The sequence below is a fragment of the Humulus lupulus genome, chromosome 8, assembly GCF_963169125.1.
Source record: "Humulus lupulus chromosome 8, drHumLupu1.1, whole genome shotgun sequence".
Classification (NCBI taxonomy): Eukaryota; Viridiplantae; Streptophyta; class Magnoliopsida; order Rosales; family Cannabaceae; genus Humulus; species Humulus lupulus.
In genome coordinates, this window is record NC_084800.1 from 175,195,307 (window position 1) to 175,217,691 (window position 22,385).

Sequence of the window (22,385 nt, forward strand, 5' to 3'; positions counted from 1 at the left end):
TGTCTCACTCACAACTACAAAAGGCGCATGAGTAAAAATCTCTTCATCTACTGGTTTGAGGGTATCATTGCAAGCTTTGAAAGGTAGTTCTTTGTGTCAAGTCAAACATAGTAAATAGTTATCCCTTTGCTGAATGTATCTGAACTATTATTCTTCTGATGTGATTCTTTACTATGTTGATAATTTTGTGCACAAGTGACTTCATACTTTATATAGTCAAATTTTTCTATAAAACTATAAATCACCCTGTATGCACCAATTTTTTGTGGTTGCATTCTTGATATTTATTTCTGTATGTAATGAATTAGATGCTAATTTTTTTTTAGCAACAATTATCTGGTGGGTTATAGTAGCAATATCAATTTTTAACTTCAGAATGTTTGATTAAAAATGGTATTTTAAACACTGTTGGAACTGCAAAAAGAAATTCTGAAATTGATCCGGAATAATTCATTAAGATATTTCTGTTGGCAGCCTACACAAGAAGGATCTTGGAAGCATGAAGCATATTTGTTGTTTCCAGTTCATTTGGATGGAACATTGTTGGACAATGCTAACACTATGAAAGCTAAAAAGGAGTTATTCTCAACCACTGATGTTCTTCATATATTTAGACAGGTAGATAGATATGTTTCTTTAGACATTTTAAATTGAGTTATGTTATCACCTGTGTTTCAGTTCCTTATCTATATGATATAATGATGTGTACTTATAGTAAAATAGTTGAACCTGAAATTCTGTTTAACAGCTTTGTGCAGGACTCGAGCACATGCACAATTTAGATCCACCATATGCTCATAATGATGTCAAGCCTGGTAATGTCCTCATAACTCATGGGAAAGGACAACCACCACTAGCCATATTGATGGATTTTGGCAGTGCTCGGCCTGCAAGGAGGCAGATTCAATCTCGTTCTGAGGCACTACAATTGCAGGTGTTTTTTTTTTGTTCCCCCAGTCGAACACACACACATGCAATGCATCAGTTACTCTACTATGAATGACATTCATCCAATGCTTTGGTATTTGTATGAGGTCCGAGTTTATTTTTTCATAGTCTTAAGAGATAAAAAAATATTGAATTTTTTTAATTAATGGCATATTTGTGAAGACTTGACATGTGTTCATGTTTTGAGGTTTTCTATCAAGTTTTTGCATTTTTAGTTATTGTTTGGATAGCCTCATTTAAAAAACTTATCAAATTACAAAGTGTTTGAATTTTTAATTTGTACAATTTAAAAGTTCCTATTGTTAGAATATGCCAAAGTAATGGAGGAATGGACATAGATTTCATCTTTCATTAAATATTTCATACTTGTATTGATGGTGGACTCATTGCCTACTGTGTAGGAATGGGCATCTGAGCATTGTTCAGCACCTTTTCGAGCTCCTGAGTTGTGGGATTGTCCAAGTAATGTAGATATCGATGAGAGAGCTGATATTTGGTCATTAGGATGCACTTTATATGCGAAAATGCGACAATGTTTTTTACCATGTGATTTAAGATTTATTGGTTTAAGTTTTTGGGTCTTTGTCTCCTGAGAGCTATAATATAATTTGATGACAATGTTGAATGTTTTAAACTAATTTGTTGATTGTTAATACAATGTTGAATGCTTTTTACTTTTTGTTATTTGAAAATCAAATTTATTTGATGATTCTAGTATATATTATAAAGCTAATTTTAATTATATAAATAAAAAATAAAAATATAATAGAATAAATTAGTGTTATATAAATGAATATATAATGAGAATTTAAACTTATCTAAATATTAAAATAATATGAAAAATGTGTTATAATATCTATTACAATAACACTTTTTATAAGTAAAGAATTTTGTTATGCAAACTTTATTATATAACACAAAAAAAGTGTTATACTAAAGTATAGTATAACACAAAAAATGTGTTATACTAAAGTGTAGTATAACACAAATTTATAAGTATTGAAATGTGTTATATAATCGACTATAAATAACATAATTAAACACTTATCTATTTATTAAAATAACACAGAAAGTGTGTTATCGTTGATAGTACAATAACATATCTGTATAACACTGATAAAGTGTTATGTAAAGTACCCTGACCTACGATAACATAGTCGGTCTTAACACATCACAAAGTGTTATCGTATGTTTTGATAACACATTTTCAGTGTTATTAAAAGCATTTTTTCTTGTAGTGCAAGGTAGCGCTACAGCGCCACTAGGTGGGCGCTACAACGCCACTAGGTGGGCGCTACAGCGCTGTAAGCAAAGACAAACACCCCCCAGAAAACCAAGCATAGCGATGTAGTGCTCCAAAGCTAGAGCTACAGCGCAATAACTAGCACATGCAAATTCTGAGTTTTTTCCTTCGAACTTCCCCGAGCCAAAACTCCATAAACCCCCTCCAAACCTCATCCAATCTTCAAATTGAGCCTACCATCCACTACATCTCATCCAATATGGCCCAACAACATCAAAACTTGGCCACATGCACCATAAAACACAGAAAACCATAAATTGAACTTGGAGCTCAAGAACATAACCAGAAAACACAGAAACTCAAATGATCAAGCCCATAAATTATTACCTTTAATGGAGAATCCGAGCCTAGGTTGCCCTCTATGCCCTTCCAGCCTTTAGTTCCTCAAATCCCCAAGCTCAAATCCCTTAATTTCCATCCAAAATTCAAGTTCAGAAATCAATCTCATCAATACGCTGAAATCTAAAAAACAACCTCAAACCTTACCTTAATTTGAGAATTAATTCCAGCTAATCCCCTTCAATTACTTCAAGGATCAAAGTTGCAAGAGTTAGCTTAGACTTTCTCTGAGTTCCCAACTTCAAATTCATAAGAGAAGGAGAGAGAGAGACAACAATTCGTGAGAGAGAGAGAGAGATAGGTCAGGTACTCAGTTTTCTTCTTTCTTTCTTTCCTTCAGCTTCTAAAACTATCTACAACTTCCACTAACTCTAAAAAGAAGAATAACCCTTATCCCCTTTTAACCATCAGAAGACCATTTTGCCCTCCCAAATAAATCTAAGTCTTTAATCACTTTAAGGGCATTTTGGTCATTTGCTCCCAATTCCCGCTAATTCCTCAAGTGTCCCTAATATTTACCACTTAATACTCGTCATCTATCTAATCACCAACTATTTTCCCCAAGGTCTATAAATCTCTAATATATTTCCCAGAAATACCCCCAGGCTTCCCCGAGCTGGGTATAAACCTCCGTTGTGACTATTTTGCTAAACTGCTCACTAGGATCGCCTCGAGCTACAAGCTGCAAATATATCCACATAATAATGTGGTCTCAACAATTTATCACAAATAATCACGTTTATGCCCTCAACGGGCCAAAATTATGAATATGCCCTTATAATCTAAACAAGGTCTACATGCATACTAATACTCATAATCATGCATCTCCTATATCCAAATAATCATATAAGCATGCTTATCACATAATCATGCATTAAATAATTGAAATCACATATAAACCAATTATGTCCTCCTGGCACACTAATCAAGGCCCTTAAGCCTTATTAGTAAGTTTTGGGTTGTTACAGCATAATTAGTTCTCCCTTCTCAAATTTCGAATTAAAATCACAATAAAGAAGAAGAAATAAAAAATATTGCATTTAATAATAATAGAGTGTCAAGAGACTATATTAAAACCCTAGAAAATATGTTTAGTTCATATTCATATAAAATAGCTATATCCATGAAATTAATTAAAAAATGCATACACTACTACAAAAATGGGCTTTCCCGATAGTTTTTAACTATTGCTATTGAGCAATGCGATAGTCGACTAACTGTCGTATTTACCTATGCCAGCGTAGGGGTAGAAACGCTGACAGTTAAAAACGGTCGTTGTTGCTGGCAACGCCGACAGTTATTAGTTGTCGCCGTTTCTCGTAACGCTGACAACTATTAGCTGTCACCGTTTTTGGCAATGTCGACAGTTATTACCTGTTGTTGTTATTGCCGATGCTGGCAACGCCGACAGTTATTAGTTGTTGCTGTTGCTGACAACGCCAACAGTTAATAGCTGTATTGGTTGGCTCTCTATGAAGACAATTTTTAACTGTCATTCAAAATCATACGAGAAATAAAAATTAAGTCATCTCTTTCTGATTAGAGCGAAATCGAGAATTGTTACACCATCTCATTATGATTAGAGCAAAATCACTATGTACCACAAGTTTCTAAAATAAGTTAAACACAATGCTTTGCGGAATGATAAAATTTGTTTCCAAAAATAAAATCCATTGGCGAATGAGAGAATTTGTTTTGAAAAGAGGTAAAGGCTATAAATAGTCAACAGACAACAGTGAAGAAAAAAAAATGCAAACGACTCCTAATGGGGAGGAGATAGATGGTTTTTATTTTTATAATAAATCATTTGATGATTTTTTATCATTTAAATTTGTAGACGACTAATTAATAAGACATGCACACATGTTGGACAGACCATATTGTTCCTGAAAAATAGTACCTTAATTATGTTAGTTTCACACACCCTTGTTTGTGTACTCATCTAATGTGGTCTCAGTTAGTGTAAAAAATATATATTAATACAAGTACTTAAAAATTATTTACTGCGAATAATTTATGTCATACTTAGTATTTTTTTCTGTTAAAGAATGAATATTATATAGGGATTCTTTTTAAAAGATTAATAGTCGGTATTGTCTTTGGTCAAAATAACTATAGTTTCGTTAGTTTTGGTTGTTAGTAACTTAATTATTTGTTGAATTGATCATATTTAGTCTCCTTATTATTTTGGTCATGATTCATATCAATATATAAAAATAGATTTGGTCAAGTGACTTGCTAGCTAGATAATGTAATGCTAATAAATAAGAGATCGCGCGTGAAACTCTGTAATAACAAATAACAAATAACAAAGACAAAAACAATTATACAATACTATTTAATATTTATACATATATATACGGGTTGGTGAAAGTATCTGAAGGAATGTTCTTTATTTTCAGTACCCATTTTTTATTAGTAAATAGATACACATAAGAAGAATACAAAAAGAAAGAAATCCAAGAATAATGATGTTGGTGATTTTGCTAGTTCTGCCTCAATTAGGGTTTATATGGACGGAGGCAATAAATATTGGTGGAAAAACAACTCGCGTTCGAGTGACTAATATGGTTACTGAGAGCAAATACATGATAGTTCACTGTAAATCAATGGACGATGATCTTGGTAGGAAATATCTTAGTCCCTATTTCAGCTACGAGTTTAAGTTTAGGACAAGGGTTCGACCCTTTGGGTATACTGTATTCAAATGCACCTTTCAATGGGGCAAAGCTAGAAATGTATTTGAAGTATACAACCAAAAATTGGATAGTTTTAATCAGAACTGTTGGTATATAAGGTCTAATGCCCCTTGCTTGTGCAATTGCCAATCCTACTGCAGAAGACCCAAATGCTATTCATGGCCACGCGGGATGCGGCGTCTCCTTCGTCCGCGCTTTACCAATTATATATATGCTCATTAAAACATACATGCATACATGTAATTTTAATTATTCAATGATTTATATGAATATAAACACACACACTACATGCATCATCCGCCCTAGCTGGAAATATGTTGGTAATAATAAAATATTGAATTACCACATTAATTAATAGTTGTTTGTGGTACCTCTTGAGTTGAGACACCACATATCGAGCTTTTTGTTTGAAATATGTAATATAGTATATATTTAATTTATTTTTTTTAAATGAAATTTTTGTTATGAATTAGTATGAAAACTAACATTGACTATTAGACAAATGTATTTATTTCCTATAGCTATACAGGTCATACGTACATGGAGGAATTAATGATGACGCCTATTAAAATTAATGATGTGTGATGACAGCACATCGTGAACCAATTGTTGTATTTCTTTGTGTTTCCATTTCATTGTTCTTATCACCACCATAAAGTAACGTACGGCTAATGAGTAATGATTTCTGCACACAAAATTTGTAAAAAAAATTTACTCATAATGATGTGACTAGTGACAAATCTAAAAGATTTTTGTTCATCAGATGCTTGCGTTAGAAAAAATGGCGTGAGTATCAGTAACCTACTTTTTTCTGTCATCACCCCTTTAGATTAATTAATTATTGTCAAATAAATCATTTTTGTCACAAACTGGGCCTAGGTAGTAACAAAACGGCAATTCAATTGTTTATATGGGTTCGAGATAGGGAAAACCTATTAAGAGGAATTAATGAGAAAATTTTATAAATTTTGATGCATGACTTTTTTTGTGTGTGCATTTTTTATGGTATTTTTGTTTAATTTTTTTTTATGAGATTTGTTTTTTTATATTTATGCAATAATTTATTAGGTTTGTCATATTTAATTGTATAAGAATATTTATGCTAAATTTGAATTTTTGTGAGGGTATTTAAGTAATTGTATGTAATTTTTTTTTTCAGTTTTTGGTAAACGTTTTTAAAAAAAATCAGACGTGGTTATTCATTTTTTCCATGCAGGTACTTGAGTACGTATAGCCTCCATTTTTTCTAGCTTGTTTCCTTATCACGCTTTTATATTTCCCCCATTTGATCATACTCGTGCCCTTCAGTAATTGTTTTTCTGAATTTTTTCTTATTTTTTGTTTTGTTTTTAGGGTTTGGTAATGTTATCCCTCTTTTCAACCCATGACACGTGGCATGACCCAATGGGTCCGTGGACTCTCTTAAATGGTCTGGGCCCATCCTGAACATGGTGAACGGGGAAGGATGAAACCCCAGATAGCCCAAGCACCATCGAGTCCAACAACGTTCGATGGGCGTGAGCCTAACAAGGGAATCGAGACTAAGATTGTAACGCTCTGGATAACCAGGACCGCTACACTGTGTACTTATAAAGGTGCAGGACTTGCTAATCAAGTCATTTAGTCAAAACGTGTCACTAAACCATAATTGTGCTAAGGATAAAATGATTTTGGTCTCAAAAGATACATTTCATATACTTAAACAAATTTACATATGGGATCCCAAAAAGGAACAGTGTTTAAAGGTTGCTTACAAAATTTCCAAAATACAGACTACCATCAGCCACTCTAAGGCAAAACAGACATTTATAGCTTTTCAATTCCTGTTATCCTCTCAACCGTGGTGGCTGAGCAGCTGGTCATGTACATTCCGCTCACAGAGCTTTCCAAGTTAAGGCTGATCAAGTTTGCCCTTGCCTTTACTTGTACCACGTAGCACCCATGAGCCAAGGCCTAACAAGAAAACATATTACACTTCTCAACAATCATATCAAGAGAATAATTCATCAAGCATGATCAACCACTTAACACTCCACATTAATCACATAGCATGTAATCAGAATCAAAGATGCAACCAATCATTAATAACAGTCAAATCACATATTAACTAGGGCCGACAACTTAGGCCGCACCCTCTGTTTACCCCACTGACTCCGGCCCGCTTAAACCGAGCTCAGTGCATAATAAGCTGTCCTCGGCTACCAATGGCCGAGTCGCACCCTGTGCGCAAGTGTAACCTTTGGCACTTTTAGGCCATTGGTTTACTATTTACATGGCATAATACCATCCTTTTCAATGCATACATATCAGGGAACCCTTAGTCCCATTACAAATACACAATCAGGTGCAGTTTTCTTACCTTTGGCTTCCAAGTGAACTAGTTACGAGCGATGCTCCTTGAGCGCGATCCGATCCCCGAGCCCTAGCTTAGCACCTAGTCACAACCAAGATAAAGGATACCATCAACAATCTTAAATGAGATTCTAGACAAAGTTCTAGTCTCCAGAACATTGAACTTCACCAAACATGGTAAAAAATTCAATCCCGAGCACCCAAGGTTAAATTCCCAAGCCTAGAATCTCAAAATCCCAAAATCCCTTAAGGGTCGCAGCATGGCCCCAACCAGAGGCCTCCCAATGCACAAAAACAGGTAAGGGCCGCGACCCTACTCAGACCATGTCGCAGCCCGCCCTCCTTCCTCAGCACCCATCAGCTTCGAAAGGCCGCGGCTCACTAAGAACTATGCCACGGCCAGATCCCTTCGAACCCTATTAAAAAACCTCCATTTTTTACTCTCAAACCTCATGCAAACTCACTCAAAACTACCCCAATTCCACCACTACTACAAAAAATGGCAATTGTGTCAGTCAAACGCGTCAGTCAACGCCGTTGACTGACGCGATTGACTCAGTTTGAGCATTTGTGTCAGTTGGCAAATGACACAAATAAAAGGGCATTTGCGTCATTAATAAGACTGGCTCTATTAAAAATAGTATTTGAGTCAGTTTGCAACTGACGCAAACAAGTTCATTAGTGTCAGTTTTGCACTGTCACAAATTAACTTGTTTGCGTCAGTTACAAACTGACACAAATGCTATTTTTAATTTTAATTTTAATATTTAATTAAATATGGGTCCATAACATATCAGCTAAAAACTTAACCCTAACATATTTTTCTCTCCATTTCTCTACCAGCCGCCCCCATCTCCATTTCTCACACTCTCTCTTGATTTCTCTCTCTCAACCAATCTCTCTCTCTCTCTCTCTCTCTCTCTTAGTCTCTCCCTCTTGTTAGAGGTTCGAATCGGGACAAGGTTGGGTTCGGGGTTGTGAGGCTCAGGTCGAGGGGCTGGGTCGTGGAGCTGGGTGCGCAGAGGGGTTGGGTCGCGGGGCTGGGTGTGCGTGTAGGGGGGATGGGTTCGCGGGGATGGGTGCATGCAGGGGTTGGGTTCGCACAAGGGGGCAGGGGTAGCGGGGCTAGGTGACTGCGGGAGCTGGGTGTGCGCGTGCAGGGGAGGGGGGGCTGGGTTTGCATGGATGGGTGCGTGCAGGGGCTGGGTGCGCACATGGGTTGGGTCACGGGGCTGGGTTAGGCTCGGCAGTTGGGTTCATGGGTCTCTCTCTCTCATTTTCATTTTTTTCTTTCTAATCTCTTTTCTATTGCTGGTGGTGGTCATGGCTATGGCTCATGATTAGGGTGGTGGTGGGGGGTGCTCGGTGGAGGCAATCAATGGAGAAATTTGTTTTGTTTTGTTTGATTTTTGTTTGTGTAAACTCTTGATATCTGGAAAAAAAAAATTGTAAAAATTAGAGTTTGTAAATTTGTTTTGTATTTTGTATTCAATCAATTTTAAGTTTGGTTTTGAAATAAATAAATTTAGTTTTGTTTGCTAGTGGTTTTTTAAAATAATTTTTTTATTTTTTTTAATTTAGCATTTGCGTCAGTGCCCAACTGACGCAAATGCCATGCGTTTGCGTCAGTGGGGCACTACTACAAAAAAGGGCAATTGTGTCAGAAAAATGCGTCAGTCAACACAGTTGACTGACGTTGTTGACCAAGAATTAGCATTTCTGGCACTTGGACACTGCCACAAATGAGGGCCCAATTGCGTCATAACGTACATTGACGCTGTTTAATGGAACCATTTGTGTTAGTGGGGCACTGACGCAAATGGGCTGTTAACAGCGTCAGTGGCCCACTGACGGTAACGGGCGTTTGCGTTAGTGGGGTACTGACGCAAACGGCAAAGTAAAACGCGCGTTTTACTTTGCCGTTTGCATCAGTGCCCCACTGACACAAACGCCCGTTACCGTCAGTGGGCCATTAACGCAACTGGGTCTCCCATAATAAAACCCTCATCGTCCCAGCCGAGCCCCATTTCACTCATACCATAATTTCAGACCGTTTTCCTCCCAAACCAGCGGCGCCCAACCGAGGTTCTCCCCATTTAGGTACGTTTTCAGCCATTTTTTTTCAATTTTAATGGTAAAATAATGATTTATATATGTTTATGAAACTTATATATAGTTTTTTTTTTAATTTTTTTGTATAAATTTTGTTTTTTGAAGATATAATTTGAAAACCCATAATCTTCATTGGATTTTTGGGGTTTTCTACATCAAGAACCCACACTGCACAATTACCACAAGTAAGTGTAATTTTATTAATTTTTATGATTTAAATATAATTTTTGTGAATTTTTTTTTTATAAATTGACTATATTTCAGATTTTTAATTTTTAGATAGTTTTATTAACTTTTTTTAATTTAATTAAATTTCAAATTTACTATGTAAATGAGTATATATATATATAGATTAATGTATATATTTTGTATAAGTTTCATTTTATTAAATGTTTAGTTTGATTATTATTAGTAAATTTTTGTTTATATTTTGTTAACTTTTTAAAATTATTTTTAAATTTTGGGTTTAATTGGTTAAATAGATATATATTAAAATTGTTTGTTTTTTTAAGTTATATTTTATTATTGATTTAGTTAGGATATTTATAGTCGATTTTTATTTATGTGAGTTGTTAACTTTTTTTTTAAAAAAAAAATTATTTCGGGTTTAAGTAAACAAATGTGTACATATAACAAATTATTTGTTTTCTTTAAGCATTTTATTGTTTATTTAGTTACAATATAGCTTTATGATATTTGTCTTTATATTTTGTTAACTTTTTTATTATTTTTTTGTATATTGTTATATTTGAGTAGGTATTTTGTTGACAACTTTGTTGGTGAGATCAAGCTTTGGAGGATTTTATATTAGAGGTAATATTTTAAACCTTAATGTATAATTAATATATTGAAATTATTAGCATGTACGAATTATAAAATAGTGGAGATAGGATCTGGGACTGTGTGCTGCGGTGATATAAGGCTGTAATTGTGCATGTTTGATTGATTACTTGATTTGTTGTATTTATGTGATGAATATATGTTTATTTAAATTTTGGGAAATATGATAGAAATAGGGGAAATGTTGTCCAATTTTTTTTTAAGATTTAGTAATTTAGGAATTATGCATATTTGATTGATTAATTGGTTTGTTGTGTTTATGTGATGAAATATGTTTATTTAAATTTTGGGAAATATGATAGAAATAGGGGAAATGCTGGTCAATTTTGTTTAGGATTTAGTAATTTTAGAATTATGCATGTTTGATTGATTAGTTGAATATTTTTGTGTATACCATGTGCTGTATAAATGCACATTTTAAATTTGGGAAATATGATAGAAATAGGGGAAATGCTGCCCAATTTTTTTTGGACATATTGTTTCCTTTATTTACTTTTCAATTAAGTAATCCACGAACTTAATTGTTAATGTTTGTTGCTTTGTTTTTTTTTTTTTTTTTGTGTGAAGTTTGACAATGGATAGAGATTGGATATCAGCGGATAGGTTATCTATGAAATATAGGAATGGAGTTGAGTTTTTCTTGGAATTTTGTGCAAGAAATACTCAATCTCCTAATAGTATTCCTTGTCCATGTGTTAAGTGTGGTAACGTTGTGAGGATGCCAATTTTTAAAATAAAAGACCACTTATTTAGGAATGGAATAGACAAAAGTTATAAAGTATGGTTTTTGCACAGTGAAAGAATGAAAGGAGCTGATGAGGAACCATCTAAGAATAATAAGTATTTTGATGTTGATTACGAAATTGATGATGTTGCAGAGATGATTAATGATGCACAATATGAATCACATGTGGGTGAGGAAATTTTAGTTTAAGTAGGTTTGACACTTAGAAATTTAGAACACAAGAGTACATATATTAACTTTGATATTTGAATTACTTTTATAGTTTTAATCACAAATGTTAACTCTAGATAAATGTTTATAAAAACTTATATTGTTGTTTTTCTGTTCATACTGCTGTTTTTCTGTTTCTGCAGCTGTTTTTTCTGTTTCTGCTGGTGATTATTTTTATCAAAACAGGCCAGGGAAATTGGCATAAACATTTGCAACTTCCCTGGTTAATACTTTATGTGACAGTGCCCAACTGACACAAAAAATACTCGTTTTTAACATTTGTGGCAGTGCCCCACTGATGCAAACTAGAGTGTCATTTGCGTCAGTGGGGCACTGCCACAAACTGGCATTTGTGGCAGTGCCCCACGGACGCAAATGACACTCTGGTTTGCGTCATGGGCAATTGCGTCACATAGTACACTGACGCAAAAACTCAACTGTGGCAGTGCTAAACTGACGCAAATGGCCTTTTTTGTTGTAGTGGGGCACTGCCACAAATGCCAGATTTGTGACAGTGCCCCACTGACGCAAACGCCTGGCATTTGCGTCAGTGGGGCACTGCCACAAATGTCAGAATGTGACAGTGCCCCACTGACACAAATGACCCTCTGGTTTGCGTCATGGGCAATTGTGTCACATATTAAACTGACGCAAAAACTCAATTGTGGCAGTTAGAAACTGACGCAAATGACCTTTTTTGTTGTTGTGCACAACTCAATTATCCAAAAACTTCCCACAAGATTCCAGCAACACAACCCAACTGAAAACTAGACTAGAAACCCATCAAAAACTCACTTCAATCACTGAAACTTTCTAACTCAAGAACTCAAAACCCAGCCATGGAAATACTATAACTCAACCTTTAAACCTTAAATTAGAGCTTACCTCAGTTGTTGAACCAATCCTCCAAGAGATTTTTGGCCTAACTTCCAAGGTTCCAGCCTCAATTTAATCTTCAAATCCAAAAACCCAAAACCTCTTAGAACACACCCAAAAACACAGAATTTCAACCACAAAAAATGGAATTCAATGCTTACCTCAACCTTGATTAAGTTCCTTTGATAACCCTTGAGCTAATCATCTAAACTCCAGCTTCAATTTTTAGAATTCCAGCCAAGACCAGTAAGTTTCTGTGTTTTTCTTTGGGAGAGAAAGAGAGAAAGGAAGAGAGGGTTGGTTTGCTATATTCCACAGTTTTCTAAAATCTTCTTAAGTCTATCCTTAAACAATTAAGTTAACCCCAAGGCTCGGGATACCGGAAACGTCCCTGAGGGCAAAATGGTAAAATTCCCCAATATTCCCACCTAGACTTCCTAACCTCAAATATATCTCCAATTATTTATTTTCATAACCTCGTAATCTAACTAACCACCCGATACCTGAAATACCCCTTGACTTGTCCAAAGTCAAACATTAGGCCCCGTTGTGACTTTCTCGCTATCCAACTCCCTAAGATCACCTCAAGTTGCCCGCTGCAGATTTACCCACATAATAATGTGGTTCTCACAAGTATAACATTTAATCACATTTATATTCATATAATCATAAAAGCATGCTTATCATGTAATCATTCATTAAATCAATAAATTCACACATAAACCAATTATGCCCTCCCGACACACTAATCAAGGCCCTTAAGCCATATTAGTGAATTTGGGTTGTTACAACTATCCCCTCCTACTAAGAATTTCGTCCTCGAAATTTACCTGAATAGCTTGGGGTATTGATCTCGCATCACTGTCTCTAACTCCCAAGTCCCTTCCTCGACCTTGCTATTTCTCCAAAACACTTTCACTAACGGAATTGTCTTATTCCGTAAGACTTTGTCCTTCCGATCCAAAATCTGAACTGGTCGCTCCTCATAGGACAAGTCTGTCTATAACTCTAAGTCCTCATATTTCAGCACAGGTGTCATATCTGAAACATACTTCCGCAACATGGAGACATGGAACACATCATGAACTCCTGACAACGACGGTGGCAAATCCAACCTGTATTCCACCTGTCCAATCCTTTCTAAGATCTCGAAAGGTCCAACAAACCGAGAGCTCAGCTTGCCCTTTACCCCAAATCTCCTCACCCCTCTCAGTGGTGAAACTCGCAAAAACACATGGTCCTCAACCTGGAACTCCACGTCCCTACGCTTAGGATCAGCGTAGCTTTTCTATCTACTCTGCGAAGCAAGCATTCTAGCTCGAATCTTCTCAATAGCCTCATTGGTCTTTTGAACCATGTCTGGCCCCAAATACCTTCTCTCACCCATCTCATCCCAATGAATGGGTGATCTGCACTTCCTTCCATATAACATCTCATAAGGAGCCACTCCAATCGTGGACTAATAACTGTTGTTATATGAAAATTCGATCAACGGAAGATACTTACTCCAAGTTCCCTCGAAGTCAATCACACACGCCCTAAGCATGTCCTCCAATACCTGAATCGTCCTCTCAGACTGTCCGTCAGTCTGAGGATGAAAAGTTATGCTAAACTTCAACTGAGTCCCCATGGCTCTCTGCAGAGCTCCCCAAAACTTGGAGGTAAAGATAGGGTCTCGATCAGATACAATAGACTTTGGAACCCCATGGAGACGAACTATCTCCCTCACATACAACTCTACATACTGTTCCACTGAGTACGTCGACTTCACTGGCATAAAATGAGCTAACTTGGTGTATCTGTCCACTATCACCCACACCGAGTCACAAAATCCCACTGTCCTGGGTAATCCTCCCAAAAAATCCATCGTGATGTCCTCCCACTTCCACTCTGGGATACCCAAAGGCTGAAGCAATCCCGCTGGTCGCTGATGCTCAGCCTTTACCTACTGACATGTCAAACATCTAGCCACATACTCTACCACATCCTTCTTCATCCCGGGCCACCAATATAATGTCTGTAGATCCTGATACATCTTTGTGGTACCCGGATGAAGCAAGTATGGCGTAGTGTGAGACTCATCCAGTATCTCTCGCCTGATCCCCTCATCTGTCGGAATACAAATCCGTCCCTGATATTGAAGCAAACTTGTCTCAGAAACAGAATAATCCTTAGCTGTCCCTGCTAAGACATGCTGTCTAACCTCCTGCAACTGCGAGTCCACCAACTGACCCTCCTTGACGCGCTCTAATAGGGTCGACTGCAAGGTAATATTAGCTAACTGGCCTACCACCAGTTCTATCTTTGCCCTGGCCAACTCATCAGCTAATTCTCTCGAGATCTGGGTGGAACTATACAACTGTCCTGGGACCCTCCGGCTCAACGTATCTGCCACCACATTGGCCTTCCAAGGGTGGTAAAGGATATCACAACCATAATCCGTAACCAGCTCCAACCAACGCCTCTGCCTCATGTTCAGATCCTTCTGAGTAAAGAAATACTTCAAGCTCTTATGGTTAGTGTATATCTCGCACTTCTCCCCATACAAGTAATGACGCCACACCTTCAGTGCGAATAATACTGCAGCTAGTTCCAAATCATGAGTCGGATACCGCTGCTCATACTCTTTCAGCTACTGCGATGCATAAGCTATAACTTTCTCATTCTGCATCAACACACAGCCTAGACCCATCCTCGATGCATCACAATAGACTACAAACTTTCCTTCCTCCGTAGGAAGACTCAGCACAAGTGCAGAAAGAAGTCGTCGCTTCAACTCTTGGAAACTGTTCTCACACTTCTCTGACCAAACAAACTTCTGATTCTTCCTCGTCAGCTCTGCCATCGGTGAAGAAATCTTTGAAAACCCCTCTACGAACAGTCTGTAATAGCCTGCCAACCCAAGGAAACTCCGCACTTCCGAGGCATTCCTTGGCCTCGGCCAATCCCTTACTGCTTCTACCTTGGACGGATCCACCTTAATCCCTTCTGCTTCAACTATATGCCCAAGAAAAGTCACCTCTGGCAACCAAAACTCACACTTCTTAAACTTGGCTTACAACTGATGCTCCCTTAACCTCTGTAAAACCTGTCGAAGATGCTGCTCATGCTCTGCCTCTGAACTAGAGTAAACCAAGATGTCGTCGATGAAGATAATGACGAACTGATCCAAGAAGTCCCTGAACACCCTGTTCATCAGATCCATAAAAGCTGCTGGGGCATTGGTCAGACCAAAAGACATGACCAAGAACTCATAATGCCTATACCGTGTTCGAAAGGCCGTCTTCGATATATCCTCATCTTTGATCCTCAGCTGGTGATAACCAGATCGAAGATCAATCTTTGAGAACACCGTCTTTCCCTGCAGCTGATCGAAAAAGCCATCAATCCTTGGTAGAGGATACTTATTCTTGATAGTCAAATTGTTCAATTCTCTGTAGTCTATACACATCCTAAAAGTCCCGTCCTTCTTCTTAACAAACAACACTGGAGCGCCCCATGGAGAATAACTAGGCCTGATGAATCCCAAATCTAGAAGTTCTTGCAACTGTATCTTTAATTCCTTCAACTCTGCTGGTGCCATCCTATATGGTGCCCATGATACTGGTTCTGTCTCCGGTGCTAACTCAATCTCAAACTGAATCTCCCTGTGCGGCGGCAACCCTGGTAGATCCTCAGGAAATACATCTAAGAACTCACACACCAATCTGGTCTCTCCCAGCCCTGCCGACATAACCCTAGTAGTATCCACCACACTAGCCAGAAAGCCTATACATCCACCCTGTAACAAGTCTCTGGCTCTCAATGCTGAAATTATGGGTACGCGAGGTCCAAACATCGCACCCACAAAGACAAAAGGATCCTCGCCCTCAGGCTCAAAAGTCACCATCTTCTTCCTGCAGTCAATAGTAGCTCCATACCTGACCAACCAATACATCCCTAAGATCATATCAAAATCCTCCATGTCTAACTCAATCAAATCCACCGAAAGTTCTCTACTATCAACCATCACTGGCAATGTCCTACTCCATCTCCTAGAAACTATCAGTTCACCTGTAGGCAATAAAGTCCCAAACCCTGCAGTCTGATATTCACTAGGTCTACACAATCTATCAATCACTTTACTAGAAACAAAGGAGTGTGTAGCACCAGAATCAATCAATACAGTAAAAGGAGTGCCAGCGCTAGAAAGTAGACCTGTCACTACCGAGGGACTAGCCTCGGCCTCTGCCTGAGTCAAGGTGAATACTCGAGCTGGAGTCAAGCTATCCACCTTTCCTGCTTCACCTTTCTTCACTGTTGGGCAGTCTTTCCTGAGATGCCCCACTGTTCTGCACACAAAGCAAGCCTTGCCCTGACACTCACCCAGATGGTATCTTCTACACTTTGGGCACTCCGGATAGGTCCACCATGCCTCGCCGCCACCCTGACGGCCACCCTGTCCACCACGACCCCTCCTATCAGGACCAGCAACGGTCGAAGTGTCAGGAGTCTTTCTCTTGAAGTCACTGGGGCCTCCACCCCTACTTGCCCTGAATAAGGAGGCACCACTCTGCGGCCCTCGTGTCTCACCGCACTTTCTTTCCAAATCTTGTTCTCCGCTTCCTCAGCGGTAAGAGCCTTCTCAATAGCCTGGGCATAAGTTGTTCCTCCAGGTACCGTTGTAATCCTAACATCCCGGGCTATCATAGCATTAAGCCCCCTGATAAATCTATCTTGCCTAGCAGCATCAGTAGGCACAAAATCTGGTGCAAATTTCACAAGTCTGTCAAATTTTAGGGCATATTCAATAACAGTCATATTGCCTTGCACCAAACCCACAAACTCATTAACTTTTGCTGCCCTGACGGCAACATTGTAGTATTTCTGACTGAACAAGTCTCTGAAACCTTCATAACTCAAAGCAGTAACATCCCTGGTCTGCGATGCCACTTCCCACCAAATGCGGGCATCCTCTCTCAACATATAAGTGGCACAGGCCACTCTATCATGCCCATCTACTCTCATGAAATCCAGAATTGTAGTAATCATAGTTAGCCATTGCTCGGCTTTCAATGGATCTGGTCCACCCTCAAAGATTGGGGGTTGCTACTTCCTGAACCACTCATACAACGGCTCCCATCTGTTCCCAACTTCCCCCGACTGTACAACTGGTACCACTACAGGTGGTACAATAGAGGCAGCACTCCCTGACGGATCCTGTTGTCGCAAAATACGGATCTTCTCATCTTGGCTCTACAATCGAGCCTGCATATCGGCCATAAGTTTCTACCAGTTCTCAGGGACTGGCGGAGGAATCTGGCCCTGGTCATCACCCCCGGTCCCAGACCTAGTGCCGACTAGTCGCGTAGATTTTCTTGGATGCATAGCTATCCAAGTCAATCTGCAATCAACGACTCGGTAATCAGACCATGATGACAGGGTAAAAGCTTCTCCAAAATCCACCAATGGAACATAACCACACACAAACAGTCAACATATAGGCATTTATCCACATTAGCATGCCCTAATCTCATCACACAATAGCTATGAAACAAGCATTCATCTATACACAATATGTAGTTAATCATCCAAATATTCATGTACATGCACGTCAATGCTAATAAACATGCCTCAATATTCTCACACAACAGTCAAGGGCTAGGCCCTATCAATATCTCATGCTCCCTATTAATCCAACAGATAACAACAATCATATTTCATTCCAGGCATATAAGCATAATAGCACATATACACATTACCGAACCCTGAATCGAGCTTGTCTCTAGCAGCGAATGTACATATCCAGCCGGTCTTCAGGAACCCTTAAACCTAGGATGCTCTGATACCAAGTTGTAATGCCCTGGATAGCCAGGACCGCTACAATGTGTACTTATAAAGGTGCAGGACTTGCTAATCAGGTCATTTAGTCAAAACGTTTCACTAAACCATAATTGTGCTAAGGATAAAATGGTTTTGGTCTCAAAAGATACATTTCATATACTTAAACAAATTTACATATGGGATCCCAAAAAGGAACAGTGTTTAAAGGTTGCTTACAAAATTTCCAAAATACAGACTACCATCAGCCACTCTAAGGAAAAACAGACATTTATAGCTTTTCTGTTCCTGTTATCCTCTCAACCGTGGTGGCTGAGCAGCTGGTCATGTACATTCCGTTCACAGAGCTTTCCAAGTCAGGGCTGATCAAGTTTGCCCTTGCCTTTACTTGTACCACGTAGCACCCATGAGCCAAGGCCCAACAAGAAAACATATTACGCATCTCAACAATCATATCAAGAGAATAATTCATCAAGCATGATCAACCACTTAACACTCCACATTAATCACATAACATGTAATCAGAATCAAAGATGGAACCAATCATTAGTCAAATCACATATTAATTAGGGCCGACAACTTAGGCCGCACCCTCTGTTTACCCCACTGACTCTAGCCCACTTAAACCGAGCTCAATGCATAATATGTTGTCCTCGGCTACCAGTGGCCAAGCCGCGCCCTGTGCGCAAGTGTCACCTTTGGCACTCTTAGGCCTTTGATTTACTATTTACATGGCATAATACCATCCTGTTCAATGCATACATATCAGGGAACCCTTAGTCCCATTACAAATACACAACCAGGTGCAGTTTTCTTACCTTTGGCTTCCAAGTGAACTAGTTACGAGCGATGCTCCTTGAGCGCGATCCGATCCCCGAGCCCTAGCTTAGCACCTAGTCACAACCAAGATAAAGGATACCTCAATAATCTTAAATGATCTTCTAGACAAAGTTCTAGTCTCCAGAACATTGAACTTCACCAAACATGGTAAAAGATTTAATCCCGAGCACCCTAAGTTAAATTCCCAAGCCTAGAATCTCAAAATCCCAAAATCCCTTAAGGGCCACTACATTAGCCACCCATGCCATGGCATGGCCCCAACCAGAGGCCTCCCAATGCACAAAAACAGGTGAGGGCCGCAACCCTACTCAGACCATGCCGCAGCCCGCCCTCCTTACTCATCACCCATCAGCTTCGAAGGGTCGCTGCTCTCCAAGAACTATGCCGTGGCCCGACCCCTTCGAACCCAGAAAAAACCTCCATTTTTTACTCTCAAACCTCATGCAAACTCACTCAAAACTACCCCAATTCCACAACTCAATTATCCAAAAACTTCTCACAAGATTCCAGCAACACAACCCAGCTGAAAACTAGACTAGAAACCCATCAAAAACCCATTTCAATCACTGAAACTTTCTAACTCAAGAACTCAAAACCCAGCCATGGAAACACTATAACTCAACCTTTAAACCTTAAATTAGAGCTTACCACAGTTGCAGAAACAATCCTCCAAGATTTTCTGGCCTAACTTCCAAGGTTCCAACCTCAATTTAATCTTCAAATCCAAAAACTCAAAACCTCTTAGAACACACCCAAAAACAAAAAATTTCAACCACAAAAAATGGAATTCAATGCTTACCTCAACCTTGATTAAGTTCCTTGGATAACCCTTGAGCTAATCCTCTAAACTCCAGCTTCAATTCTTAGAATTCTAGCCAAGACCAGTAAGTTTCTGTGTTTTTCTTTGGGAGAGAAAGAGAGAAAGGAAGAGAGGGTCGGTTTGCTATATTCCACCGTTTTCTAAAATCTTCTTAAGTCTATCCTTAAGCAATTAAGTTAACCCCAAGGCTCGGGGTACCGGAAACGTCCCCGAGGGCAAAATGGTAAAATGCCCCAATATTCCCACCTAGACTTCCTAACCTCAATTATATCTCCAATTATTTATTTTCATAACCCGGTAATCTAAATAACCACTCGATACCTGAAATACCCATTGACTTGTCCAAAGTTAAGCATTAGGCCCCGTTGTGACTTTCCCGCTATCCAGCTCCCTAGGATCGCCTCAAGTCACCCGCTGCAGATTTACCCACATAATAATGTGGTTCTCACAAGTATAACATTTAATCACATTTATATTCATATAATCATAAAAGCATGCTTATCATGTAATCATGCATTAAATCAATAAATTCACACATAAACCAATTATGTTATCGCGGCACACTAATCAAGGCCCTTAAGTCATATTAGTGAATTTGAGTCGTTATAAAGATGCAAGCCCAACTCATCTTCTCAGTCCCTACCTACCTATATCCTCTAGGATGCCAACTAAGGTGGCAGACTAACTAGTCGATGGAGATTGACCTTATCAAGAATCAAGGGGAGATACTAAAATGTCATGATGTCCATCTTGGCAAATGAACCCGATTCCTGGTGAATGAATCAGGTCTCCGGTAAGTGAACCGGGATATTAGTAAACGAACACGGACTAGACTCCATGATAGGGCAAGCCTAGCTAGCCCCAATGTTGATTTTTCCCTATGAAATTCGGCAGTTGGTCTCCACAACTAACCTGCAGAAGAGGGAACGCATGGAACGTACACTGTTCCTAGGGAACAGTATTGCCACTACTTTGACAAATCATGTCCCCAAGATCCCCTTAGAAGCCCATGCGAACCAGTCCGCGCTAACATACAATGGGTAGCTATAAGGCTTGGCCACGCCTGAGCCCGACCAATGGGCCCAACTTAACTACATTTTATTATGTAACATTCTTTGTATTATGGCTCCATTAGCGAGCAAACCGTGATTATATTTCTATTGGGCCCGGATTAGTCCGGCCCAAGCCCACTGCGCTTGACTGTCTACAAATAGGGCCAGTTGTGCACTTTTGCAGGGATCTTAGATTTTTCTTTTGTTAGCAATTACTCTGCTAAAACTTGTAGAAAGCTCCATTTTCAAAAGCTCTCTAAGGCCTAAGACAAATGGCTCGTAGACTAAGACTCATTAACGCCCCATCCACGTAAAAATTCTGATTGTTCATCTCTAATTCTTTCTTTTCAGCTCTTACTTCTTAATATATTTCTAGTTTTCGAAAAACTCGGTAAACATTTTGGTGCTTTCATTTAGAGCTGAAGGAAGCTTGAATCAATCTTGATCATCTACGAAAATGGTGAACATTAGGCATACTGTATTTGGTCCTACTCACCAGTACCAACAAGACAATGGAGAACCATTACCTAACCAACCGTTTCCTCAAGACCAACCCGAGGACACACCTTATTAGGGGCCTCTGTCGACGATTTTCCTAGAACTTTGGAGACATGGGTGACTACGACGACGACTATTACTAGGAAGATGAAAGGTAATAGGAGGACCATGAGGCCGAAAATCTCGTTGATCCTACCGAGAAGGATATGGATCCTGAACAGGAGGATCCAAAGGTGGTCTTCCTGAGACAACAGGTCCTAGATCAAGAAGCTAGGATAGCTGAATAAAAAGAAGTCGCCTGCCAAAGGCAAGAGTCCCTCCTTGCTCTTTAGGCCTTTATTGTTGCCCAAGGATTGGCAGCCAATCCTTTAGCCATCCCTCCTCTAGGAATGCAGTCGTTTGCCCCACCTATCAAGACTTACATACCAAATGAAGTTAGCCCTATTCCTCCTCCAGGACCATCCCCGCATCTTGAAGCCGACCCATCAAATTTTTCTCATGAGAAAGGAAAAGCCAAAATGGCTGATCCTGTTGGAAAAACAAACCCTAGAAGAAAGCTCACCTCGTTCCAAGAACCAGGGCTAACCCAAGCAATTCCCCAGGAAGAGAACAAATGAATCCTATCCCAGGATGGGATCATCCATATGATTTGTAGGGGAAGCACTCGCAGGGTATTAAGCCTCGAAACGTCCCTAAACAGAACAAACGGGAACAACGCTTTTATCCTAGCACCTCCATGAATGAGAATCACAGAGGGCGAAAATGCAGAGAAGAGCCAGAAGTAATCATTTCGGGAGACGATACTTCCCAAGTAGACTTGCATGACGGCCTCAACGCCTGAAAGGAGAGGGCCCGCAAGGAAAAGATTCACCCTCGAGGAGGAAACTTAACGAATAACCTCTACGTCAGGAGGAACGAGAGAGTCCCCCTG

General features: G+C 39.1%; 1 protein-coding gene across 1 annotated transcript; it reads left to right on the top strand.

Annotated features, from left to right (window-relative positions):
• Positions 1 to 402: 402 nt before the first annotated feature.
• Positions 403 to 1,599, top strand: LOC133796276 (uncharacterized; the record flags this gene model as incomplete). Its single annotated transcript, XM_062233750.1, has 3 exons — positions 403 to 618; positions 749 to 934; positions 1,350 to 1,599. Coding segments are annotated over 3 exons (594 nt in total), but the record flags the coding sequence as incomplete, so codon positions are not given.
• Between the last annotated feature and the right edge of the window lie 20,786 nt (positions 1,600 to 22,385).